At 52.9% G+C, this 26,431-nt stretch overlaps 1 protein-coding gene across 4 annotated transcripts in view; it reads right to left on the reverse strand.

Annotated features, from left to right (window-relative positions):
- Positions 1–26,431, reverse strand: part of MYO18B (myosin XVIIIB) — a 43,387-nt gene that overhangs the window by 10,941 nt on the left and 6,015 nt on the right. Inside the window, exons 13-39 of one of the 4 annotated variants that reach the window (XM_065739017.1) lie at positions 24,173–24,343; positions 23,733–23,823; positions 22,759–22,951; positions 20,795–20,875; positions 20,400–20,541; positions 19,901–20,060; positions 18,830–19,013; positions 18,162–18,327; positions 17,651–17,760; positions 16,712–16,777; positions 15,863–15,991; positions 15,628–15,771; positions 14,806–14,895; positions 13,604–13,723; positions 13,398–13,506; positions 12,744–12,868; positions 11,766–11,920; positions 11,198–11,321; positions 10,355–10,555; positions 10,167–10,277; positions 9,845–9,949; positions 8,023–8,172; positions 5,181–5,294; positions 4,852–4,968; positions 4,203–4,286; positions 2,973–3,110; positions 2,653–2,838 (exon numbers count right to left, since the gene is read on the reverse strand). In XM_065739017.1, coding sequence (XP_065595089.1) covers positions 2,653–2,838; positions 2,973–3,110; positions 4,203–4,286; positions 4,852–4,968; positions 5,181–5,294; positions 8,023–8,172; positions 9,845–9,949; positions 10,167–10,277; positions 10,355–10,555; positions 11,198–11,321; positions 11,766–11,920; positions 12,744–12,868; positions 13,398–13,506; positions 13,604–13,723; positions 14,806–14,895; positions 15,628–15,771; positions 15,863–15,991; positions 16,712–16,777; positions 17,651–17,760; positions 18,162–18,327; positions 18,830–19,013; positions 19,901–20,060; positions 20,400–20,541; positions 20,795–20,875; positions 22,759–22,951; positions 23,733–23,823; positions 24,173–24,343 — 3,566 coding nt within the window. Of the gene's footprint in view, positions 1–2,652; positions 2,839–2,972; positions 3,111–4,202; positions 4,287–4,851; positions 4,969–5,180; positions 5,295–7,998; positions 8,173–9,844; positions 9,950–10,166; positions 10,278–10,354; positions 10,556–11,197; positions 11,322–11,765; positions 11,921–12,743; positions 12,869–13,397; positions 13,507–13,603; positions 13,724–14,805; positions 14,896–15,627; positions 15,772–15,862; positions 15,992–16,711; positions 16,778–17,650; positions 17,761–18,161; positions 18,328–18,829; positions 19,014–19,900; positions 20,061–20,399; positions 20,548–20,794; positions 20,876–22,758; positions 22,952–23,732; positions 23,824–24,172; positions 24,344–26,431 lie in introns of all 4 variants that reach the window. The other 3 variants (XM_065739015.1, XM_065739016.1, XM_065739014.1) reach the window with 3 other exon arrangements.

The raw sequence follows: 26,431 nt of genomic DNA on the forward strand, positions 1-26,431 counted from the left end.
ACTTAGCATACACCTGCTGTATTCATCAATCATTATTTTTTTTAATTAAGTAATTAGCTTTCGGGTTCTCGCAAAGTTTGAAGTGACAACATTTCCGCGGCTGCAGTCTCAAGTGGGATGGGGCCCCGACACCAGCAGCACTGTCAGTGTTGTTAGAAGCTGTTAAGTGCTGATGATTTCCTGGGCAATTTACTGCTCCAATGGCAAATCACGCCCACACTGCACGGCACAGCTAATTTGTGTGTACGGCAGAGCATCACCCGCTGCTCACCTCAAAGGACCGCTCCGTTGGGTGACCTTGTCATTGCTCTTAGCCCAAACCATTGGAATTAAGGGAAAGAACAACACTGAAGGACCCAGAAGAAGGGTTACAGGGCGTGCGGGGCAGCAATGAGGTGGTCTGAGGGCTGGGCTGGGTGCCATCAGAACCAACTTCCCTTATTTCCCTTCTCAGCTTCACTAGAACTGCCAAAATAAACCAAATCTTAAAGCTAGAAAATAGAAAAATACATAAATACCAGGCTAGGGTATGCTGCACCTTGCTAGACAGCATAGTAATAACAGCGCTGCAAGTACAAAGGCTATCTTCCATCAAAGGAACCTTAAACATGATTATTTACACTGTGAATCTCACCTTCCAAAATCTCCACAAAAATCCACGTGAAGAATATTTTATCGTCTGTACTTTGATTTTCAGTGAATGTAGTTAATTATTACGCTGATGAATTTCACAGCTTCATTAAAGACAGCTTACTTTAAGAAAGACATTGTGGTGCAGCAGCATGGCTCGGAACCCTATGTCCTTCCTTGCCCTGCCAAGGCAGGGCCTCATGTGTTGGAATAAGCATAAATGCATGTGACCAAAGACCTAGGCTTGGTTTCACAGTCCCCAGGACTGGCTCTTGGAAATCCACCCCTTGCTGCATGCCACAGCTCAGGTTCTGAGCTGTTTGTAGCAAGAGGAGCTGCAGTTCCTTGGGGGAAATTCAGGACATGAAACTGAAGCAACGACAGAGACAGTCAGGGCCAAGTGCTCCCATCCACTAGGAAGCATGAGTCCCTCTCTCTGATGGTGCAGGGCCTGGAATGCTTTCAGAACTCATTTTTCCTACAAAATTCATAAGGCAGAGCCATCTGCCTGGAAGGCAGCTCCTCATCTCCTGTCACAGAATCATAGAATGGCTTTAGGTTGGAGGGGACCTTAAAGATCATCTAGTTCCAGCCCTCCCTGCTGTGGGATGAGTGCTACCCACTAGATCAGGCTGCCCAGCCCTGTGCTGTGCTTTCCCTACTGCAGTACTGCAGGTTTGTGCCAGGACCACGGACAGCTCCTGCATCCCCGGTTGGGTCTAGAATGAGCAAGGGACGCGCACAGCTGTCTTGAGCCCCGCCAAAGGTGCGGGGACAGGGGTTAATAAGATGTAAACAGCCCCCACCTCTGATAGATATGGGCTATGAGTATGAAGACCTGATGTAGGGTCAGCAGTTCTCAGGACCCCAGAAAACACGACCCATTCCCATTGCTGAGCAAAGAACACATCCCACTGTGAGCTTCTTAAACCCCAACAGCTCCTGGTGAGCGCACAGTCTCACAACTGTTTATTTAAATAAAGAAATCGTTAGGTGCAGACCATGTCTTAAGTAATGTTAAGTGAATAATTCATGCAGTATCTATAATAGATGGGGGATTTAGCGGGAGCAGAGCTGTAATGGCTCTCTGTTAACTATTGATGCCTGCTGCTCAGTGTGCCTGAGCGCAGCTCTCCCGTGATGCTCGGGGAAGAGTGATCAGAGCAATGCCATGGGGGCCCCCCGGACCTCCACTCTACCCTCCTGCAGCTGATGAGTATCCTCAAATCTCCAGGCTGCTCCATCCCCCACGTCTGCAACGAGTTTGTTCATGGGCTTTTGTGCCATTTGCCCAGGAGATGTCTCGCATTCTGCGCAAACACAGCAGTCAGTGCCACGAGGCAGCACGCAGGCTGGAGGAGCAAGGACAAAGCCTGTTTGCAGCATGCACAGAGACTGAGGAATAATTCACGCTGAAGCACCGCTCCCTTCAGAAAGGCTGACAGCCTCGGGGCGAAAGAAATGGTGAATTCTCCTTGATTGTTAAATAAAAGATTATTGATAAAATAACTGCTTCTAATGTGGCTGTCTTGCTAGAAGAAATGCAATATCTTTCAATTACTGCTTGGAAGCAAGACTTTCCTTTTGTTTACTGAAAAAACACAACATGAAAAGAGATGCGGGAGAGGACTGTGCGATGAAGGTGAAGCTATTTTTGCCGCACTCCCAATCTGCTCGGGGCTTTGTGCACACAGAGCAGGTTAACTGTTTGCTGACACTGACTGCAGCTGATTTGCTGCATCGGGGAGCAATGGCCAGGGCTGGGAATGCTGTGGGGACATGTCTGTGCCCAGTGGGCTGGCACCCCATGGGCACTGCCCTGTGCTGGGTGCTCGCCCTGCTGTGCAGCATGTGGAAAAGCAGAGGGCCTGCCCTGCCCTGCCAGCCCAGCTGTTGAGAAGTGAACATGAGGTGCAGCAGCAATGGCTTTTCATAAGGTTCCATAAGGAGCACCATGGTTCCATAAGGAGCACCATGGAGCTGTGAGCAGCAGAACCCCCTGGCCCACGGGCACTCCCCTACCAGCTCCACACGGCGGCGGCTGGACTCCAGCTCCCGTTGCACCAGCTCGTCCATGTCTGCCTTCATCTCCTCCATCCTCCGTTGGTAGTACTTGGTGCTCTCCTTCTCCCGTGCCTCCGACTCAGCTGCCTTCTCCAGCTCCTCGCCCATCTTAATGATGCTGTCTCTCAAGCGCAGCACCAGCACCTGTGGAGGCAGCAAGATGGGGTGAGGAGTCAGGAAGCTCACCAAGAGAGCACCCTCCCCAGGTGCCAAGCACCCTGCACTGACCCCTTGCCTGGGGCTCCGCGCCCACCCTGCACTGTGTGACACAGCCTTACCTCAAAGCGCTTCATCTGCACAGCCTGGAAGTCCAGCTGGCTCTCCAAGTCACGGATGCGGGCTTCCTGTCGACTGATGACGGTGCGCTCAGCAGGGCGCTGCTCCAGGCGTGCCACACTTGCCTGTGCCACCAGCAGCTGGGGACAGAGATGTCACAGCAGCTGCCAGCAGTGTGCCCATCCCTTCCCCACCACAGTAAGGCAAACTCCCTGCAATCCCCTCTAAAGACAAAATGAATGCATAGGACCTGCTGTGAGCTGCTGGGCACTATAGGAGAACATTGCCTAGAGCTCCCAGAAGGATGCCCTTCTGTTCACATCATGAGACAAACTCATGACAGTAGCATGGACTTTTGAAAGGAAAATGTTATAGCAGGGCAGCACTCATTCGGGTTTCTTTCGCTTTTCTCTTCTTGACACATTCTTTGAGGACAGCAGGCATAAAAATTCACAGTTCATATCTATGGACAGCTGCTGCACTGAGCCCTTTCTTCAGCCGTTACACCAGGATTCTCCAAAGCAAACTGCCCTTCTAGCAATCCCAGCATAAGCTTGGTTCAGATTTATATTTGACCTAGCGCTAGGGGAATTTGTCATCTTTTATCTGGCCTATCTCTACAGCAGCTCTCACTCCATCTCGGAGTGAGTGAGTGCTATCTCTGATTCTTGGGCAGCTTAGCCACGCTCCAATAAAGACTTAAGTTAATGGGATTACTCATGTGTTTAAAATTAAAGGCATGCACTCCAGGGCAGCAGAGCAGCCAGAGCAATGATGCTGTGCTGCCCCAGGGCCACAACCCTGCTTATCCTTCAGTCCCAAGAGGCATGTGGGAGAAAACCTTGCTTAGCCCCAGGCTATTGCTGGCAGAGCCCTGCAGCTCCCAGTGCAATCAGCTCAACTCACCCCCATCAGCATGCCCTTGCCCATTTCTGTATCCATCCTGTCCTCACCTCCATCCCATCCCCATCCCCATCCCCATCCCTGCCAGAAGGCAGTAAATTCTGCACCATCCAGCTCCCAAGGGCGTGTTCAGGATATTAGCAGTTGAATTGGAACCATGCTGTTTTACAGAGGAGGAGATTGTTTTGCAACTCCTCAATGTTTGACTTTCATCAGGAAGATGGCATCCTGCTTCCTGCTCCCGTGTGAGCTGCTTTGCTCCACCAGGAACAGGGACAACCAAGGGTCTCACTGCTGAGCTCTGTGCAGTGCAGCTGGGCAGAAAGTACCTTCTCCTGGAGGCTCTGCTTCTCCTTCTTCACTTCCTCCACCTGTGTCTGCAGCTCCTGGATCTGAGCGATATCTGTTGCAGACTGGGGAACATAGAGCCAGCAATGGAAGTGTCTGCTGGGACCAGAGTAGCATGAGCACACAAATGCTCCCAGGCAGGGCCATTGCACACTGCACAGCAAGCTTCATTCTGCTGTCTGAACACAACTTCCCTAATTTTCAAAGCAAATATTTGCCAACCTCATGGTCAAGCTCATTTCGTCAAAGTGCTTCCAGATGCCAATTCCCAGCTCTGTACTGTCACCACTGGGGACCAGGCTGGGAGTTCTCATCCAGCCCAGGCCTCTCGCAACAGCTGCTCCACCAGCAGCCCTGGGTTCCCTCTTGGGAGAGCCTGCCCTAGTTTGGGTGCTACGCAGAAAGCCACAGCACTCTCTGTCAGTGCTCTGAAAGCTCTGAGTGACAAATCAACCAGGGAAGAACTGATAGATAAGGCTGCAGATAGGGATGCTGAGGCCGTGTCTTCCTCTCTAAACAGCATCTGCTGCCCACAGGCACAGGCAGCCTGAGCAATTTGCTTGGAGCTTGGGTATGCCAAGTGTAATTCAGGATGGGAATGGTGTAGAGCTGGCACTGCCCAGCTCCTACCTGTGCGATCAGAGCCTTGTGCTTGGCCATCAGCTCATTCAGATCCTCCTGATCCTCGCTGACACGCCGCAGGAGGTCGGCTCTCTCGTGCTGCATCTGGCAGAGCTGCTCGTCCGCCTGAGGGTAGAGGGTGTGTGTCAAGACAGGACCCGACGCCCAGTATGGCACCCAGCTATGCTGGGCTGGGATCCCACACCAGAGGGAGGAAAAGGAACTCTGGAATGAGGCTGAGGAATGCTGTGTGCTTTCAGCCTTCCTATCCATCGAGCAGGTGACTTGGTAAACAGGCTGATCACCACCCCAAGCACTGAGCTGTCCCAGGAGCGCACCAGAGTCTTGTTCCTGCTCAGCATCTCCATCTCCACGTGCAGGTTCTCTAGCTCCTGGGCTGCCGCCTGCTGGGACCTCTGGGCCTCTGCGCACCTCGCCTCGCTCTCTTCCAGCTGTGAGAGATGGAGGGAGATGCTAGAAACACACGTGCTGCTTCCCTGCTGCACAGCCACGTCTGTTTGCATCGCACTCCCAGAGTGTTTCCCCTGCTCATACACCACCACTCAGCCTTTTAAAATCTGCACTGCTCCTCAGACCTTCTGCTGCTCTGTTTCCTTTTGCACTGGTTGTGCTGCCAGCACCCATCCCTGTCCCGCTGGGGCTCAAGCATGCTCCCTGCACTGTGCGCCCACTGCCTCAGCTAGATAGAGCTGGGATCATTAATTTGCAAAATTATGTGAATTACATGTAATTCCTGATTAGAGCAATTCACGATTTGGAGTTTTGAAATGGGCTTTTCACATCGCATAAATTGCATTTGCAAATACACATGAAAAATCACATTTATAAATGCTAATTTGCTCGCAGTTTTTATAGTTCAGCCATTAAAGCAACAATAATCTTAAATGGGCTGCAAACACCCGGAAGATGCAGCATCACCCCCCGAAGTCCTCACTGCTGATGGAGGAATGTATGTGGGCTGTACCTGAACACACAGTTCCTTCCCTGCAGTGCTCAGGTTTCTTTTGTGTGTCAGAAAGGGAAGCAAACCCCTCACCTGCTACACACTCCCCTGGCCCATTCCCCGTGTGTGGGGGCAATGCAGGGCTCACGTGCTGTGGATGGAGCTATCCCCAGTGCAGCCTTTGGGCATTGCTGCCAATTTTCACAGGGGATGTCTCATTGCCTTTTTTCACCTCCTCCTTCAATAAAAAGCGGCCTCGTGAAGCTCTGGAGCAATCCTCACTCCATTTCCTCAACTGTTTGTGGTGACTAAGATGTACTTGGGGAAGTTCAGTAGGTAATTTGCTCCCCTAGTGCTTAACACAGAGGAAATTGAAGTCATTTTTTCCTCAAGACCAATGACTCTCCCTGCCTCAGCAGTACCGGCGAGGTCTCTGAACAGTTGCAACACACAGACAAGGGGCCTGAAGCACCTGAATTGTGATGCCTTGGCTTTGAGCAGCAGGGATCCTGCAGAACAGTGGTTTAAAATTGTATTCCTGTCCCTGTTCTCAACCTGTTTAGATGAATTGTCTGGGCAATCTATTCCCATACCCACAGAGCCCATCTTGCAATGGCATGTGCCACTTGCCCACCTCTTTCCAGTTCTGATCTTTCCCTGACCCAATCATACAAATGCCCCATATAGTTTAACCAGAGAGAAACTCATCTCCAAAACCTCTCATTTAAACACTTTCCTTTCAATTTGAGCAATGGAATTTTCCCACTTGGGAAGAATAGATTGAAATACCCCCAAAAATGCATAATGTATGAATGGATGAACAACATTCATTTGCTGCACTACACCATCTGTTAAATACCTGCATAAAATGGATGCTTCAGACTTATTAAGAAACAATGCTATACTTATAGACCATATGGATTTTGATTAACAGAAATGGTGGCGTTCTGGCGACGTTTTTATTCTCGCAGAGATTTGCGGGCTGGTGGTAGGATGGATCGGACTCTGAAATACCTCATCATGAATGCCATTAGGAATCATTTCAATTTAAGGGACGACATAACCATGAGGCATTTTTAATGCATGCAGACTCTCAGTGTTGGCAGCATAATAGAAACGTGACATTCCCAGTATTTCCTCTATCCTTTTCATAGCACAAGGCAGCAGAGCTGTGCATCACTTCCAGCCCTGGAGCTCAAGAAATACTGAAGGTTTCATTGTTAAGTGTGGTGGCAAAGAGGACAAAACAACTCATAGTGTCTGAGGTCACTCAGTTCAAAAAAGTGAAGCTCTAGCTGCCCTCTGATCATGGACATTCTCTAATCCAGCTGCCTAGGTCAGCAGCACAGATATGGGCATGGGAATGGGTATGGACTTGAACATGGGCATGAGCACACCAGAGGCCCCATTGCTGAGCTCACCTTCCCCTTCTCCTCTGTGCAGGTGGGAACAGCTGCTGCTCACAGCTGTTATTTATGCAGAACTATTATCTCAATTATATTTGTATGTTGTTGGAATTGCTCATGCCTCCCGATTAGTTTGTTTCCAGGGAAAACACACAATGGAGATTAATTACCGCGTGGTTTCAGCCTCAGCCACTCAGCCTTGGTGCTCTGCACGTGCCACCGCAGTCACACCTATCACCAGTCTGAGGGCACAGTGACTTGTGTGCCAGCCCCAGACTGGGCTACACCATTGCCCTCTGTCTGTGCCCACACAGTGCATAGCAGTGCCCACACTCTCACCCCAACACCCGAGCATGGCACCCAGGGCACTTGTGCTCAGACTGCAGCACACGAGCTATGGTCCCTGCTCTGGAAGCTTATGCCTCCTGTGCAGCCATTTCTATGGCAACACGCCTGAAAACAAGGCCTCTGGATTGTGTTATTAGAGGGCAGAAAGCACGCTGAACAGAAGGTAATTAACAGGGCTGCCTAAAAAAGGAAAAAGCACTTAACTGCTGTTGGCGTAATTACAGAGCAGCACTTCCTGCACAAGGACCCTCGCCAGCACCACGCACTGCATGGGGTGAGCACAGCCTGCATGGTTGCAGCCCCAAGACATGCAAAGTCCCTCCTGTGGTGCCACCTGGGACAGGGTGCAGGGTGCACTGCAGAAGCAGTGATGTCCCCACGCAGATAGCATCACCAGCAGCGCAGTGAGCTCGTGCCCAGGGGCAGAGCATTGCTCACCTGCCCCCAGCCCCTGGTGCCCACCTGCTTCTGCAGCCGCTGCAGCTCAGCAGTGCTGGTGGCTCCGGGCTCGGTGGGGGCAGCCAGCAGCAGCTGTGCGTCAGCCAGCAGTGCACGTGTCCTGCGCAGGTCCCTCCGCAGCCGCTTCTCTACATCCAGGTCACGGTGGCCGATCTGGGAGGGAGAGCAGTGAGCTGAGTGTGCACCGTGCACTGAAAGTGACAGGCTGCAGCAAAACGTTGCATTTTGTTCCCCCCACTGGGATGCTGATTCCCTGCAAGGTATTTGCCTGCCCTGTTCTCCAAGTGTCCCCGTAAGCGTCCCATCCCATCTGTTCTCAGGGCACCTCCAGCACTGACGCTGGGGCTCCTCATGTGGACCTCCAGGGCCATTCCTCCCACCTTGTGGCACCAGCAGCCTCAAATCTGGGAGGAAAGACCCCAAAGTATGCTGAGAGCTGCAGCAGAGGGTGAAAGCCTTCGAGTGATGGAAACACAGCCAGAAAAACTCGGAGATAGAAGGAAAGGAGAGAGACAAAGGCGTGAGGAAGTCAGCCCAAAGGTGAAAAAGACAAACCGTGAAGTGCTGGAGAGAAAGGCATCCTTGGGAGCTATTTACACATTGCAGATGTGGGGCACTGGGAAACTCCATCAGCCCCAGAGCTGTAGGACCGTGGCTGCAGCATCACTGGGGGAGCACCAGTTCCTCATGCACAGATCTCCAGCAGCAGATCACCTCTGCGCTGTGCCTGACACTCCTCAGCACTGTCTGCAGCCATTTAAGGAAGGGAAGGAGGAAGCACCTCCAAAAAACCCACCCCCTGTGCTCCTCCTTCCAACAGAGAGCAACCATGGTTACGTGGATAAAAGAATGAGGAAAGCACCCCGCAGCCAGGACGTGGTTTCAGGCTAATTGAAGTGTGGGAGCATTTTCCGTTCCGTCTCTTTTTCTGTTTCATCCCCGCTCTCCTATTTTCCATTCCCTGGCTAAAATTAATACTGCAGGTTTGACCTCATAACCTGCTTCCGAGCAGGCTGGCAATTGCTGAATCATTGGCATCTCCATTGCCTTAATTAGTTTTCTGGGTCAGCTTTTTTTCCCCCTTTTTTAATAAACTGCTCTGGAGCATGCTGCCCACTGTGTGTCAGGCGGTATTCATAGCAACCCTACAGCAGCGCTGACTTGTTGTTATCCCCACCATCCCTACAGACCCTCTCTTGGACGCCGTTCAGCACCGTTTTCTGCATGGCTCAGTGTCTGCCCAAGCAGACGATGGATTTGGTCAGGAAGGAGGCAGCAGCTCGAAGCCAGGCATTGAGTTGACCCTGTCCCACCCCTGGTGCCATGTGTTCCCATACTGCCACTGCAGGAACTGGAGCATGAGAGCTGCAGTGATGCCCAAGCTGATAAATGCTGCTCAGTGGAGCTGCCTCCATTACATGCCTTCTAATTGAACGTGGAGCAGCTGGGTGTGCTTTCCCCATCACATGTGCTTCCATTGCTGCTACAGACACATTAGAGAGTGAAAAAGCAAATGTGTCTGGGACAGAATCCCTCTGCAAACTGCAATTTATAAACTGTTTTTCTGGGCAGATGGAGCTGCTCCAGAGTTAGTTGTGTTTTGTTTGACTCTCATGAAAATACCAGCAAAAAGCAGATACCTCCCTCTATGTGTGGACCTTCCCAGTGATTCTGTACAGAGGATCAATGATTATGCTGGGGGGGAGAAGGGGTGGGGTGTTGGGCACGTCATCACCCTGCTCACATGTACTCTATCATGCTTCTGTCTGTGTGAGCAGCATTTGGAGAAGGGTGAGCAGAATAACTAGCCCATCCCCGTGCTTACCTGCTCACACAGTGTACCTACGAGCCCCTCCAGATCCTGCTTCTCACGTAGCATAGCCTGCTTCTCCTCGTGCTCCTGCTCCAGCTGCATCTCCAGCTGCCGGAGCTGTAAAACAACACGGGGCATGCAGAGTGAGGGTGAGAAGGGTGAACGACACGCTGGCAGCAGGAGTGGTCATGGCAGTACTGCACCAATGTGCTCACAGGAGCAGAGATCTCACTATCTGCCTCCCAACCCCTCCTGCCTTCCTGAAACAGCAAATGCAAAACTCACGACTGCTTCCTGGGAGCCCCCCAGGGAGGAAGGACCCATCCCAACCTACTCTCCTCTGGCAGGACTGCCGTGCATCCTCCAGCTCCTCGTCCTTGTCCTCCAGCTCCTTCTGGTGGATCTGCTTCATCCGCACGATCTCCAGCTCCAGCCTCTGGTGCAGCTGAAAGATCCAAAGGCGAATGCACCTGTGCTCGCACCTCGAGTCACAGGGTTCCCCCACAGCCAGGGCTATGCTACCTGCTCCAGGTGATCCACGTTGGCCGTCTGCCTCTCCAGCTCCTTGCGCTGCTCGGCTGTGCTGGCCTCCAGGTCCCAGAGCTGCTGCCGGAGCACAGGCACAGAGCAGGTGTCCAGGGCACCAGGAGCACTGAACTCCTGCACACGACCGGCCAGCTGTGAAACCCGCTGCTCCAGGCTGGCCCTCTCTGCCTGCTGCTGCTACTCGGGAGGGGACAGAGTAGGATCAGCATCTCTCATTCTGCTTCCAAAGCATGCTTCATTCCCACCACTAGCCAAGCTTTTGGGGCAATCCTTCCACCCCCAGTGTTGCTCTGGACTGCTATTTCCTCACCCAGATTGCTCAGACAGCCCCCAGCCCACTGTGCTGCTGCCACACTCCAGCCCCTGCCCAGATCAGTGTCCTTGTGCTCTACTCTATGAAAGCACAAGCATAGGGAGAGCTGGAAAACGTGCTGCAGTGTCCCCCACCACACATGATTTTAGTTAGAGTTGTATTCCTATTTCCCAGCATGAATTCTGGCCCCCATATCACCAGGGCCCTGCTCCAGGGGTATAGCCTGGCAGTTTCTTGCAGTAGGGAATGAGGGTGGAGGTGTGAAGAAGAGCACAAGTGGCTCATCAGCCAACCAAAGGGATGGGACACAACTTGCAAAACGTTATCTCCTTCTGACAGAGGGTAATGCTGTGAGAACACATCAGGCACCCCCTTGAATGGTGCCAAACAAAATCAGAATCCCAACACTGGCTTTGCACCGGACTGACTCAGTGATTACACAATGGCTTTGCTCTGTGTGCTGCTCGCAGGACGCAGAGCAGCAGAGCTGGGCACTTCCCTCTCACCTCCAGGCTCTGCTGCAGTTTGCCCATCTCCCACCGCAGGGAGGAGTTCTCCTGGACCACTTTCTCACGGAGGCTCCTCTCGAAGGCAGATTCTCCCAGCGCCTGGGCCAGCTGCAGGTCAAACCTGGAAGAAATTGCATGGTACTGCTGCCAGCGAGGCCAGGCACGAGGGACGCAGGGCTACTCCTCAGCTTTATCCTGCCAAGCACTTTAGTGATGACAACAAGACACCTATGCTCTGCAAAATGCTGTTGTCACTGTGTGAATCCGGAACTTGTTGGCATGCCGGCTGCGGGAAGCAGTGATGAGCAGCAGTGATATGCATGTCAAAAGCAGCCAAGATCTGTCCCAAACCACCCCAGAACAGGTCCAGCAGCCCAAGGAGACAGCAGTACCCACCCTTCCAGCACCAAAGCAAAGTGAAGGTTTCCCTGCACCAGGGCTGAGCCCAGAGTGAAGGGTCTCTCCTGCAGCAGCACAAGCAAGGGATGTGACACAGCAAAGAAGGCTGAGCATTCTCAACCCCACACCTCCCTCCCCAGCATCCCCGGCCCGCTCCCGGCCTTACTTCTTCTGCCGCTTCTCCAGCTCATGGTTGCGGCTCTGCTGGCTCTCAGCAAGCACTCGTGCATCCTCCAGCTCACAGGTCAGCCGCCTGCATCGCCGCCGCAGCTGCTGGGCTGCTGCCCGCGCCGCCTGGCATGCCACCTGCACCTCGCCCAGCTGTGGGATGGGATGGACAGTGGCGTGGGGCCGGGGGTGGCACTGCCACCACCCAGACCCCCACGATCCCAGGGTGACCCCTCCAGGAGCAATGCTGCCCCGTGCAGAGGGACTGCTTCCCTCAAAGTTCCGCATCGTGCGTAAGGCATGGCAGCACAGGTTGCTTTCGCCCTCCAGGGAATTGAGTCATTAAGGAATGACTTTAAATAAGCAAAATCTTGCACTAATGAAGCCCGTAATTCCGAAGTAGCTGTCTGAAAGCAAATGGGATGTTTTGCTTTACCCACGCTCTTAAGTCAGGGTTGTTTCTCTTATTACTTTTTAATGTAGCATGAATAACGCACCCATCTCTTTGCTTTATCCTTATGGGAAGTGACCTGGCTCTGCAAGAAGCACGTTTGCTTTGTGTCTTCTCTGCAAAGCTCAGGAACTGCCATCTCTTTACACAACCAGCTCTTTGCATGGCACATCATGCCAGCACCCCTCCCAATATCCCAGACCCATGGCTAAGCTGCTCCACACACCTCAGCTTTCCACCCTGTGCTTACACTCACACCCAGCCAAAGCTGAATTTGGCTATGTTCAGCTGCAGAAAGGACTCTCTGAGCTAAAAAAAATTTAAAAAATTAAAAAAAAACAACTTTGGGGTATTTATTCTCAAGCCAGCAAGAATCAGAGTTTCCCCAGCAGCAAGCATTGCTGATGGAGCCCCAGAAAGCTCCACCGGCACCTTTGCTGGGCAAGGCCCACCAAGTTTGAGAGTGTGAGCTTGGGAATTGCCTCCAGAGCCCTAGATCCTGCAGCCCCCCACTGCAGTGCTTGCCTTTTGCTCGAGCCCAGTCCGGGAGCTGAGCTCGGCGCTCAGCCGCTCCTCCAGCTGTGCCAGCCGCTTCTGGAGGAAGGCGATCTCCGTCTGCGCGCAGTCAAACCTCACATGCCATGCATCCTCTGCAAATGGGCCAGAGCTGAGTATTGTGGCTTCCATGTGGCTCCCAAGGCTGCACATGGTCCCATTAGGCAAGGCATGCACACGCCCCCATCACTCCTCAGCTTTTCCATTGCTCCCAAGTGTGCTTTAAGCTCATGCTGAGCTGCTGGGAGTGCTGGGTGAGTACCAGCAGCCCGCTGGAGCAGAAAGCCTGCTGCCTTCCCATCCAACCCACACACAAGGTATGTAGAATCAAAGAATGACCTGTGTTGGAAAGGACCTTTAAAGATCACTGAGCTTTAACCCCACTGCCATGGGCAGGGCTGCCAACCACTAAATCAGGCACTAGATCAGGTTGCCCATGATCCCATCCAAACTGGCCTTGAACATGCAAGGGAAAGAGCTGCCAGACACTGCCATGTGAACAGTGCAGAATGACAGCATGCTAAGAATGCAGAGAGGTGGCCAGGAGCTGAGGGAGCAGGGCTGCTCAGGGGACCTGTTGGCTGGATACCCAAAGCATGCATCGTGTCCAAAGGGCTGCCCTACCTCCTTCAGAGCCACTTATCTTCATCTCACGCAGCTGAACCAACTGCTGGGCCTCCTCCAGCTGCTTCTGCACTGACTCCAGTTTCTTCTGCACTTGGTCATGTTTATTCTGGGAAAGACAAGGAAGGAAGGAGCAGCTGAACCCACTGCTGTGGCACTCAGGCAGAGCAAGGCTGTGCCAAGAGTGTGGCTCTGGGCTCTCCTACCTGCAGCTCCTGCAGCTCCCGGGTGCCCCTCAGCCTCTCTGCCCTCTCCCCATCCAGCACCTGGCAGGCAACATCACCTTTGTGCCGCTCATCCGACAGCTCCATCGTCAAGTCAATGATCTGGGGACAAAGTGGAGTCAGGCTGGGCACTGCTGGGCACATACAGACCCATCATCCTGACAGCATGCACACTGCCCTGCATGAACGCAACAGTGGTGCCAAGGAAAGAGCAACCAACAGCAGAGCATGTGGCTGCAGCACTGCAATCATGTGGCTGCCTGCAGCAAAGTGCTGCCTGCACTGCTCTGTATGCAGGGCTCACCAGATTCCTGCACTGTTCTAGCTGATAAAGGGTGAAATTTCCTTCAAAGCAAAAAAAAAAAATAGCACACAAATAAAAGGGTGAGTTATTTATCTGTTAGATTAATTGCACTTTCTGCAAATGCAAACATAGCCTGTTCTGCTAATCCAGCTCTACAGGTCTGCCCTTACAAGCAACCAGGCCAGCAGGCAGCACACAGGCTTCAAATACTCCTGTTTCTGCATCCAGCAGCATTTTAAGGCACTTCAATCTGCAGACATGCTATAAAAGCTCTCCAGAGGTCCAACAATTTTAATTTGGGTAAGTAAGCACAATAGGCTTGCTTCCCCTGGGGAGCTGGTGTTTTCTAGGTCTGTCATAAAGCATTAGCCTCCCGTGGCAGTCCCCAGCCTCAGGAGTGCAATTGTGTTTCTAAAGTGCAGAGCTACAGCAAAACAGTCAGCATTCACTTCCCCCTGAAGAAGAGGGTGCTCAGTGAGGATGTTGGCATTGCTAAGCAGAGCATTGCACCTAAGATCAGAGAAACAAGCAAATCCAAAGAGGATCAAGGCTGAGCCGCTGCAGTGAGCGGGATGATCCTGCCATGCTCTTTCCCCTCATTATTAGCACTGGTCCCATTAAACAAAGCTGCTTGGGGTGCCTGCAGAGGTCACCGAGACAGCTGTTGGAGAGCACAGTGAGAACGTGAAACATCCGTGTGCAATTTCCAACTCTAATGATCGCCTTTTGCCAGCAGAAGGGACAACTTCCACGCAGCACAGCAACATCAATCCCAAGGGCCACCAGCACACAGCATCTGGCACCTTGCCTCCGTGGTCACGTTTATCCTGATAGGGTGTGACTTCAACATGAGAACGCAGAGGGCTCTTTCAGGCCTTACCTTGCTCTCCAACTTCTCAGTGTTCTGCCTGAGCTCACTGCACGACTGCTCTGACCTCTCCAGCTTCCTCCTGAGCACCGCCAGCTCCTCCTAGGTAAGATTGCAGGAAAACACACACTGATTGCTCCGGCATCCTCAGTTTACTTACGACTGTCTTGTTTTCTTTTAAAAATAAGTGGGAGAGACACGGCTGCCTTATTAAGAAAATTTAGAGGACAGCTTTGAAGGCTGCTCACTGCAAATTGCTGGGACTCCAGCTCCTGACATGAATTCCATTGAAGGGAACGTCAGCTTTGGTCTGTGTACAGAGTGCATCCTCGTACATACAGAGGCAGTCTCAAAAAGAACAGTGGAATGAAGATTGGGCAGTGTTTATTTTATCTGAGCCAGACTGGAAACATCTTGATAGGACGTCCCTAAGGCGAGAGCAGGACTGGGATGTTGGGGAATATGGACTAAGAATTTAAAACAGGTCTCACAGCATGTCAAATCACAGAATGGATTAGGTTGGAAGGGACCTTAAAGATCATCTAGGTCCAGCCTCAAGGGGTTGGGTGAAATATGGCATTCCCAGGACAGTAAATGCCCATGGGAGGCTCACATCACCAGCTCCAGCAGAGGTGGAAGCATATCTCTGACAATCGCACAGAGAAAAATCCCCTGCATCAAGGCTGAATTTAGTGCTCAGTTCATCCATCAACCCAAGGAGCACAGCTCAGCGGGACCAGCACCAGCAAGCTCTCAAGGAGCACAAGGCAGAGCTCCCAGAGCATCCCATCTCATCCAGTCCCGCCCCATCCCATCCCTTCACATGGGACTTACCTCTTTTACTCGCAGCTGTTCCTCTGCCAGGTTAACGCTGAGCAAGGGCCGCACACGGCTCAGCAGCTGCCACCAGGGCCAGTGCCGGATGGCCTGGAAGACCGCCACGTTCTTCTGGATGCAGCGCACAGCAAGGCGCTGTACCTGTGGGTATCACAGCAGCCCTGACCCCATGCAGCAGCCCAAGCCTACACCTTGGTGGGCTCAGGGCTTCCCTGACCCGTGGGATCGGTACCTTCAACCTCTTGAACTTTTGACGGCTCAGGAAGCCCTTGCAGGCCGCCTGGAGGAGGATCAGCTTCTGAGCTATCAGCTTGTCACGCTGCTTCTCCAGCCTGGAGAGAACACCTGCCTTTAGGAACACCTGTGCAAAGAAAGAGCGATGCACACACCGAGAGCAGCACGGCCCCAGCACCGAGCACAGGGCTGCCCCAGCCACTCCCAAACCCCACACACCATCTGCATAACGCGGCTTCAGCAGTAACAAATGACACTCGTGAACCCAAAGGCACACCCCAAGAGCTGCGTTTTGAAGATACCAAATTGAATCAAAGAGCAATCCCAGGGAAGATCACTTTCTTGAGATAATGTTATGATTGCTCCACCACCTATTTGATTGTCTCATTAAGGTCTGTATTAACTTCACAAGCCAGCGAGTTTTAGAAGCTAGCGCAAAATCAATGCACAAAGTGATGGCAAAACCAACTGCCATATAACAAGATGTGACTGGAGCTGCTATCGCACTATTGATTAAGTACAAGGGTTTCATAGAAGAGATAATTGCAAACTGCACTGCACGGGATAAAAGGAAGTTATTTCACTCCACAGAACCGTTTCATGAATTCTTGCTTTATAGACTCTGAGAGCTGAAGGCAAGGATGCATATGAAATGTATTTTTCTTTGAGATTATCAATTATAAGTTCAAACTCTGTTGCTGGGACAACTGCTGCCCAGTCTGAAAGATTTCACCCCAACCCAAAGAGACTGAGCTGCCCAAGCCCCATTGCTCCTGTGGGACACGGGAGGTGGCTGGGCTGGGTTTCAGGATGAGGCACACTATAACCCAGGGTAATGCCTTTGTACCTGGCTGCGTCCTATGGCCACGCTTTTCTTCTCCAGATCCAGTGCCTGGAAGAGCTCCTCGATTGCCTGTGGGGAGGGAGCGCATTGCAGATCCCAGCTTACACGCTGCTGGCAAGGCCCCTCTGCCTTCTTTAATGACAATATTGACCTTTTATGACTGTCAGACTTGTCTCATTAAATCCCGAGGTCTTTACTGAGCGTGCACACACTCTGGGAGTTTGCACAACGGAGCACATGTCCGTCTTTGATCTCTCCTCAGCTCCCCAGCTCACCCACATCTTGTTCCAGGGGTGGGGGTGGCTCTCCCCAGCTTTGCTATTGATTTTTATTGCTGTTCAACTGGGAGATTCTCTCCTTCACTCCTTTGGCTCTCAGGGTGGCAGCCCAGGTGATGCCCAGCCCTGGGAACCTCATGCTCCTTGAGCTGTTCCCTGGGGCGTGATTCTGCCTTGTCCTCAGCTCCCCATAATTTGGGACACCCCCAGCCCTAAGCCAGCAGGGTTTCCAAGGCTCTTTGCTCATAAGTATTAAAATGAAGCAGTAATAGTCTTCATTTCCAGGCTGGTTTCTCCAAGTCCTCTCCATGGTGCAATAAGCCTGGCAAACGCAGCCCACGCTAGGAGTGATTACAGCCTTTGCAAAAACACAGCCTTAAGGGGGAGAAACTCCAGGGCTGAGAGCAAAGCACATCACCCACAGCTGTCGGGAGAGGCTCAGCAGAGCTGTAGGCATTGACTCCACAGCCCCAACAGCAGCAAAGCAATAATAGCATTGAATGTTTTGAATGGCTGAGCCAGGAGGGAGCAGCCCCCTACCCCATGGGATGGCCCAGCTCCTCTGAAGAGCTTCAGTAATTGCTCCTTATTGCAGAGAGGGCCCTGACTGTGCTGAATACGGGCATGGGCAGAGCCTAAGATGGGGCTCTCAGTTGGGTCGTACCTTGCTCTCATCCGGCACCTCGTAGGCAGATGTGCACTTCTTCATGACTGCTGGAGCCAGCACCTGGAAGCGCCGACGGAAGTGGGTGAGGAGCAGGCGGTCTGCGTACCCTGGAAAGAACAGACACCTCTGGGCAGGATGCACGTGCCAGGGGTGAGGGTTGTATGGCTGGGGAGGGAGGGAGCAGTGCTGGGGCACACAGCAAAATGGATTACAGCTGAGTGGGGACTCAGGGAACTAAGCAAAATGATGGCAGAACAGGAAGAGAAGCAAAGATGTGCTCGAGGCAGGTGGATAAGGTGGCACATCATGCAGGAAATGTCCCCAGCCCCATGCTTGGACCCTCTGTGACCCCACAGGGTGCAGGTACAGACCCGTTGCATTGGTCTGCAAAGGTACCCTGCAAAAATCCACAAAGACATGAGCAATGCAGTGAAGTGGGGTCAGTGTGAGGCAGGGCATGAGTAAAGCATGGAGGGCTGAGCAGGGGCTGCAGAAGGGCAGCACATACCAGTGCGGCGCAGGCGCAGGGCATCCAGGAGCTGGGTGCCCCCCAGTTGGGCTCGCAGGGCTGGCACATCCAGCAGCAATGGGTCTTCCTTCTCCACCACTGTCCCCGGGACCAGGGAGTGCACAAAGTGCAGCTGGGAGCGCCGCAGCAAGCTGGTGAGTGCATCCTAGGGGCAAGCAGAGGTCAGCGGGACTGGGGGTAACCAAGCAGGATTCTTTCTCCCAGAGTCCCAGGTTTCTGTTCCCAAATGCAACACTGGATGCCCTGTTCCTGGAGACACCCAAGGTCGGGCTGAACAGGGCTCTGAGCTCCACGTCGAGCTGTAGATATTCACTGCAGGGGAGTGGGACCAGATGGCCTTTAAGGGTCCCTTCCACCTCAAGCGATTCTGTGATTCTATGATCCTACTGGGCCAAAGGGAGCCAGGACATGCACAGAGCTGGCTGCTGGGTCTGCAGAGAGTCCAGGCACCCCACTACAGTGTGAGCAACAGGAGGCTGGCACACACCCAGCACGGAGGGCCAGCATGCTTAAGAGGATTAACCAGCAGCACTGCAAGGTGTGCGCATAATCTGCTTTGTGACTTGTTTCCCTGCGATGCTCTCCCTGAGCAGCAGCGGCCACCGGCAGCCGGCGCAGCATCCCTGGCCGAGAGGGGCCGCACTCACCGCCTGCAGTTTGAGCTGGGCACACACCGACCTCCTCCTGACAGCTGCCAAGCTGCTGGCAAAGACCTTCCTGATGCAGGCATTGCGCTGCAGGGCTGCCTGAGAGCACCCTTCCAGCCCTGCCACAGCACGGCAGACCCGTGGCACCCCACGGCGCAGCATTGCCAGCTCCTGTAGTGCACTCCTGTGGGTGAGGAAAGAGAGAGGTATTGGGGCTGCAGCAGGGGAAGCACGGGGATGCCTTACTGCCAGCACCCCACAGCCCGTGGTCAGTGCCAAATCCAGCATTGGTGTTCATGCAGAGCTGCCCTGAAGCTCCTGGCTTCTCTCTGCATCGAGCATCCCACTGCTCGTCGCTATTAGAACTTCCCTGAACCAAAGCCCAAAACAAAATGAGCTGGCAGGGCTTAAGCAGAAGTTTAAAACTGTGGCGTGTGCAGAGACATCTGTAACAGCATGTTTGTGTTTCAGCTCCAGTAGTTTACAAGGTTTCTGGATGCAGCAGGGGAAAGAGGGGTGGTGCTACGTGGGTGCCTCACTGCCTCTGCACTGTGATGCTGCAGAGCCAAGGACACTGTGGGCCCCTCCTGGCTGTGGGACAGCAGCACCCACTTATTCCCCCCACACAACCTCCTCTGCAGCAAGGTTAGAGTTAGGCATAGGATGGCATGGCATTGCACTGCATTTCATTTAATTTAATTTCAATGGATTGCACTGTGTTGCATTTTGTTGCATTGCGTTCCATTGCATTGGGTTAGGGTTAGACACAGCTCTACTGCTTCAGGTAGTTTTGATGGGAAGCATGATGGGATGGCTTTGATGGGATGGCATTATTCACCAGCTCTCTGCTGAGCATCCACCATAATCAAATCATGCACATCTGGCTGCCCATCAGCTAGGGCTGTGTAGCTCAACATCAAATCACTTGGCGTTGCTGCCCCATCTTACTAAATTCTAAACATTCCCACAAAGCTGGTCCCAAAGCAGCTTTTTTCCCGGCTTCTTCCTCGCCTCCTTTGCCATCCCATCCCTCTCCCATGGACCAGCCTCCATTACATGCCCTGTACTCACAGCTGGGATTGCTGCAGCAGCTGGCTGGCATTCTCTGCCGACAGGTTGAGCTTGGCCTTGTTCACCCAGCCCGCCAGGTCGTAGCGCACAGGGTCAGTGCCCAGCTGGTGAGGGATCTCGAAGTGCAGTGCCTGCTCACACCTGCGCACACAGCCAGCCCCTGCAACAGCAACAGTGCCATGAGGGGCTCAACAGCACCCCAATGGGGTCACCAGCAGGTTCCTAGGGGGCTACCACCACCAGCAGGGCCAGGAGATGGGGTGCACCCAGCAGAACATTTCAGACCGTGCTCTCCAAGCACAGTGCAGTGGTGGTGTGTGGGGAACCCACACTGGTTTCACTGGTGGGAGAGACCCCAGCGTTGCATTCCTCAGCAGAATAGGGTCACCCAAGAAGGAAAGTGAAATATTTAATTTTCGAGGGGGATTCTCTAAATCTCATAGCTAAACAGTGATGCCAGAGGCGATGCAGCTGGAGCGTGGGGAGCTGCCCAACTCACCATCCTGATCAGATCCTTTCGGGGCAAAGTAAGAACAGAGTCGGTCGAAGGCAGCACCATCTCCAGAGCCTGGGATCAGCACCTCCTCATCCAGGATCCACAGCAGCCCCCTGCGGTCGGCCCCCAGACTGCCGGGCAGCACCTGTGGCTGCCAAAGAGCAGAGGGGTGCCTTGGGTCACCAGGAGTGGGACAGGAGGAGGCCAGGAGCCAGCTGCAGCCAGCACACCCCACTCCCCAACACTTCTGTCCTAAGCTGGGAAGAAAAGAAACCTCTGCCCAGCTGTGTGCTCCTTCTAACTCATGCCACACACATTGCACACCAGGAGGCAGCGTGGCAATGCTCCAGGCATGGGCAGAGCGACCGATTCCCCCAGTGGCCATCAGGCCCAGTTACCTGCGAGGGGTTCAGGTCGACGATGGACAGCGTGGCCAGCGGAGAGCGCTCTGGAAGATCAAAAGACACCTCAACATTTTCCTGGAAAACATTATTTAAAAGCTGGCTTCAGTCGGGAGTCCGACCGCAGGTGTGTGCGCGTAGGGAGAGCGATGGAGCGGAGCCACCACCACGGACAGCTCTGCGGGCACAGAGCACCGCGCTCAAAGGGCTCCGCAGCCCTCGGTGAATGTCAGACAAGCTGCATAAATGATGGATATGATAATAACAGGACCGAACAACAGAGCGCCGAGGAGACAATCAATTATTCAACGTGCAGCTGGCGGGCAGGGCCGCCATTCGTGTTCTGTCTCCATCTCAGGTTGGTGGGGCCCAGCAGGTCTCATGTCCTCAGCACCCTGTGCTGTTGCTGGGGCTCGGGGGGTGGCTGCAGAAAGCCCCATGCTTGGGGCAGGGCACCTGCACAAGGCACGGTGAGCCCAAAGTGCTCCTTCATTTCATGCTCGGCTAGTAGCTGCATATTCATCACTACTGAAGGGCACATCTATACTTACTGGAGGCAAGTGATGTGTGAATATTAAGCCGTGGGAATTCAACCATTTTTCCAGAGCTGAAGGTATTAAAGTTACTTCTGCAAGCTTAATAAGTTCATTTTTGCCAGTAGATTTTCCAGCAGTTTATTTCTGCAATAATTTATCATTTTCCTTTCTGTTCTCTATTATTCAGCATCTGAGATAATTTAGGACAAGCCCAGCTGCATCACCAGAAGGGTGCAGAGCTCCTCAGCTGGGAGGGCCACACCTTAGGAGATGCCCCCCAAATCATAAAACGCTGTAGGGGACCTCAAAGCCTACCCAGTTCCAACCTCCTGCTGTGGCTTTGTTGCCCTCCACCACATCTGGCTTTCCATGGCCCCATCCATGGCTTTGGAAAAATAAACATCATGTGTTAAGTAGGCCAGGTCCCACATTTGGTCAAGAACTTATTTACAAAAACATGGCTGTTGACTAAGTTCCTAATTAGGACGTTGTGCTTGTTATGGTGCCTGTGTTATCAACAACAGCAGCGTACAGGGTACCTCCCAGAAGGAATGTTGAGAGCTTGTTTTTAGGCTCCAGATGTCCTGTTTAACTAGGAGAAACAACCTTCACTAGACAGAATGTCAGTTTCCTGAAGATTTTTAATTAACTGGTGAAGGCTCTGAATTTATCATCAACCTCATGGTCACCCAGCTGTCCCACCATGTTCTGATCATGGTTACTCTGTAGCCCCTCCATAGTTACACCATGTTTGGCCCTTGGCCCCTCATGTTCTCCCTGTGGTCCATTCATGGTTACCCAATAATCACTTTGTACTGATTTCACTGTAAGCCAATGGTCCACCCTGTGATCCCTTCACAGTTGTTCCACATTCACACCTTCATGGCTTCTTCATAGGGAATGCGCGGTCACCCAATGGCCCCTACCTGGTTTTCCCACACATCAAATGGTCACCCCATGGCCTCTGAATGATTGCCCCATAGTCACTTCTTTGACACCCCTTTCTCACTATATTCCCTTGTTTTACCCCTGTGGTCCCTCCTTGATCACCTCATGACCACACTATGTTCGGCCCATTACCCTTTTATGGTCACCCCATGTTGTCCCTTTGCCTTATACACAATCACCTCACAGTCAATCCATTTCCCCTCTGTGATCCTCTCGTGGTCAACACATATTCCCTCCTGTGAAGACTCCATGGCCAGCAGGAGGTTACACCACCTCGTCCCCGCAGCCCCTCCATGATCATTCAAACATCCCTCCATGCTCTCACAGTGGTCACCCCATGGCCTCACAGACATCCATGAGGACAATGCTGGGGGCAGTGGGAGGAAGGGCCAGTAGTCCCTGTGTTCCTGCAGCCCCAAAGTGCTGTCACCGCAGCAGTGTAGGCACCACGTGCAACCAACATGGCCCCGCGCTCACCTCCTTGTACCGCTCCATCTCCGAGACAAAGGTTCTCTGGTAGAAGAGCCCCTGCAGCCGCTCGTGCACGTAGTTGTGGCACAGCTCCTCGAACGTGGCTGCCCGCTGCCCACCCTGGTGCCGCGGGTTATGGAAGCCGGGAGTGTCCACCACCGCAATGGAGGCAACAGAGAGGTGCTGGGATGAGAAGGACCTGGGGACAGACACACAGTATGGGGTGACACTGACCCTCTGTTAGCTCCCAGCCTCCCCCTGCCCATGTGCCATCCTGGCACCCCGGGTGTTTAGAGCCACCACCACCAGCATGTGGGCATCACAGCAGCGTGCCTTTTCTCTCTGGCCGCCGTTGCAATGCTTTGATAGGTGGTGATGGGTTGGTGTGGGGAATGAAGTCAAGCGAAACAACGCTAGCTTTAAAGGGAATAGGGGACAGCCTGATTTAGTGCTGCCATTCGAGAGAATCTTCTGCAAGGTCTTAGAGTACCATCAGCAATTTCACATTGGAATGCGGTTGCTAGGAATTAAAATGAAAATATTCAACCGCAGGTAAAAATAGACCTGCTGGAACAACACAGAGTACTTCTGAGCGCTGGGTTTGGTGTGGATGCTGACTTACACAAATTGGGCTGCATATTTGAACCGAGAAAAGTGAATGGTTTGGGGTCTGATCCTCACCTCAACATTAAGCATTTCATTTAACTGAATGGGTCATTTCAGTACAAGAGGATGCCCTTCTCTCTTGGCTCTCCAGATGGAGGTTAGCAGAGAAGGGATGCTGGGGGCACAGCCTGCCCCAGCCCTTGGTGGCTGCTCCATGCTGATGACTTTTCCTTCCCAGCATTTCAGTCCCCACTTGGAACCACACAGCAGCTCCAGAGTTTCCTGTGGGATCCTTGCATACTGCTAACCCCAGCTCCAGCCCGTGCTGTCACACCCATCACCAAGCTCTGCAGGACACAGTGCTGGCCTCATACCTGTTGATCATGGAGATGAGTGTAGTGAAGAGCTCTTCATAGAGACCTGAAGCCATCCCCTCCACACACTCCACACCTGTCATCTTTGGCCCTGCAGAGAGAAGAGCAAAGTCACTGTTCCCATCTCCAGCCTGCGACACCCATGTGCCCGCAGCCCCGCTGGTGCCCCGTGTTTTGTGCATGTGTCACAAGTCAAGCTATGGTGCAGAGGGGAAGCCCACTCCACTGCTTCTGTGGCATTTCTTCCTTCTTTCCCTCCCCATCTCTAAAGAGAGTCCCGTCATTTAACTTCCAGAGGCATCACCTGCATTCCTTCATCCCCGGCTGTCATTACCAGGTGACAAACAGGGCCAGCTCTATCACAATCCCACACAGAAACAGAAATATCCCATATGGAAATAGGAACTCCATAAGGAAAGGGAAAATGGAGCACCAGGTACCTGAGGGTCCCTCCTCCTCGGAGGGCCGCCCGCCGCCCCGCGCTGCCGCCTGCGCCAGGATCTGCTTCAGGTGGTGCTTGAAGACGGCGGTGCTGAGCTCGTCCAGCTCGCAGCCCAACACCTCAGCAGCGTGCGTTGCCCACTCAAAGTGCATGAACTGCTTGCGGCCCACTGCAAGGGGAGGCACAGCATCAAACACACACAAAGTCAGCACTGTAGGGAGGCAGGTGCAAGCCGGCAGCCACGCGCTGCTTTCCAGGTCCTTTCATTGCCACAGTATTCAGCTTTATGCCCTTCTTTATGGGCTGCCGCTTTAATTTTCGATTACAGTGGATGTGGTTGAGCACTTCCCTCACTCTCTGCCTCTGTAACATCGCCAATAGACCTGAAAAGCTTTTTCCCCTTTCCTCAGACAGATTTGCCTCTTGGGATGTCATCTGGTTGGTAATTTTTGGTTGGGAACGAGGCATCTCAGACCAACACCCCACAGCTGGCTCCCCACTGCTCCATGCAGGGAGGTGTAGGCAGCTCAGGGCAGGCTGCAGCTGGGCTGAACGCCTTGCAACCAGCAAACACGGGCAGTAAGCAGCCCAGCAGGGGTGCTGATGGGATTACCAACCGAGTGGGAGAGGAGGATCCTCCTGGCTGGACGGGGTAATTTATTTGTCCTGCTCTAAATCCTCTGGTCTATTCTCCTCTGACCCACTGGCTGATGTATGACATGTTGAAGCCTATATATAACAAAAGGGAGAGCTGTGTAATAGCATGATTAAAGAAATCTGCCACTCTGGCTGCGTTTCCCCAGCTGTTTGTAATAAAGATGTCAGAGTGCTGAACAGATAGTGCCATAACTCGGGGGGCATGGAGACAGCCTGCTCAGAGAGGGAAAGAGAAAAAAAAAAAGGAGAAAATCCTGAGAACAATCCCCAGGTGCTTCTCCCTGTAGCAGGAAACCTGAGTGCTGAAAAGCAGAAGGCTTTAACAGAGAGAAAAATGGGCAGGCTGCAGAGGCCAGCCCCAGTGCAATCTTTTGCAGGGATCATTGTGATGAACAACACCAGGCAGCAGAGGAGTGCTTCCCTTCCCAGCAGGGCTGGTGGAACAAAACCAGACATCCCCTCTCTGCTCTCAGCCTCCAGGACAGGGAACCCAGAGCACTGGGCACAGCCCTGGGTCCTGCCACACACTGCTGGGTCTGCGGGCCCTGTGCACAGAACAGACCCTGCACTGCACAGACATCTATTTCTGATGCAACACCTACTTGCACCCTGAAGGAACCCAAAACCCCAGGGAAGAGCAGAACCCTGGCAGTGCCACCCTCCCCCTGCAGCACTGCAGCTCCATCTGAAGCAGCACGGGAGAGGGAGCTGAGTGCCGAGCCCTGGCTGCGCCCGAGTCCTCCTTCCCAGTTAGAGGGCTAATGAAGAAATGAAAATACTTCATGTTCCACAGCACACAAAGGGGACTGAAAGCTCTTTTAGGTGAATGGGCACCTAAGGTGCCCTGCCGGCCTCTGGATGTTGGCTGGTTTCTCATAAAGAGCCACTTTGACGCATTTCAAAGGCAAAGGGGAATTGCTGACACCTTAGCTTTGAAATTCAGCCTTTTCTTCTTGGTGTTTTTCTCGACACAAATGCATTTTCCACTCTCAGCCAGAGGGAGATTGTGCTGTTCCCTCCTGCTTCATTCCTGGACAAGCAGCTTGTGACGAGATGATGGCAATCAGCAGAGGGAGCAAAGCACAGGAAAGGGGCCTGGAGCACGCCGTGGGGTGACTGGGAAGGGGGGGGGGGAAGGGCTGCCCTCTGTGAGAGGATGCTGAGCGTAGAGCTTCAAAGGGCATGAGAGGGAAGGGAAGAGATGGCGATCAGGAGGCAGGTTTAACCACATTAAAAGAGTCATCGCCCCCACCGAGACTTTTGCTCCATCCGGCTTTGATCCATTTTTTATCCGTATTTCCTTTCATTTCTCCCCTTTGGTTGACACACGATGGGGGAATCGATAGCAGAGCGAGTGCTGCTGAGACATGCTCTGATTGCTAATTCCATGCACAGCTCCACAGCCTGAGCCCAACACTTAACATTCCTCTTCACACCGCAAGAGCTGCTTCAGGGCTTTGTGGCTGTAGCCCTCACCTGACTCCTACAGGCAGTCCCAAAGTAAGTCAGACTAAATCGGCTCAGGTAATTATAAGAAGGGGTTGAAAATGCTAACGAAGCATTCAGCCCCAGCTGATGGGGCTGCAGCAAGCAGAGGGCC

The sequence above is a fragment of the Cyrtonyx montezumae genome, unplaced genomic scaffold (genome assembly GCF_038088225.1).
Source record: "Cyrtonyx montezumae isolate F1298 unplaced genomic scaffold, pur_monq_1.0 scaffold_23, whole genome shotgun sequence".
Classification (NCBI taxonomy): Eukaryota; Metazoa; Chordata; class Aves; order Galliformes; family Odontophoridae; genus Cyrtonyx; species Cyrtonyx montezumae.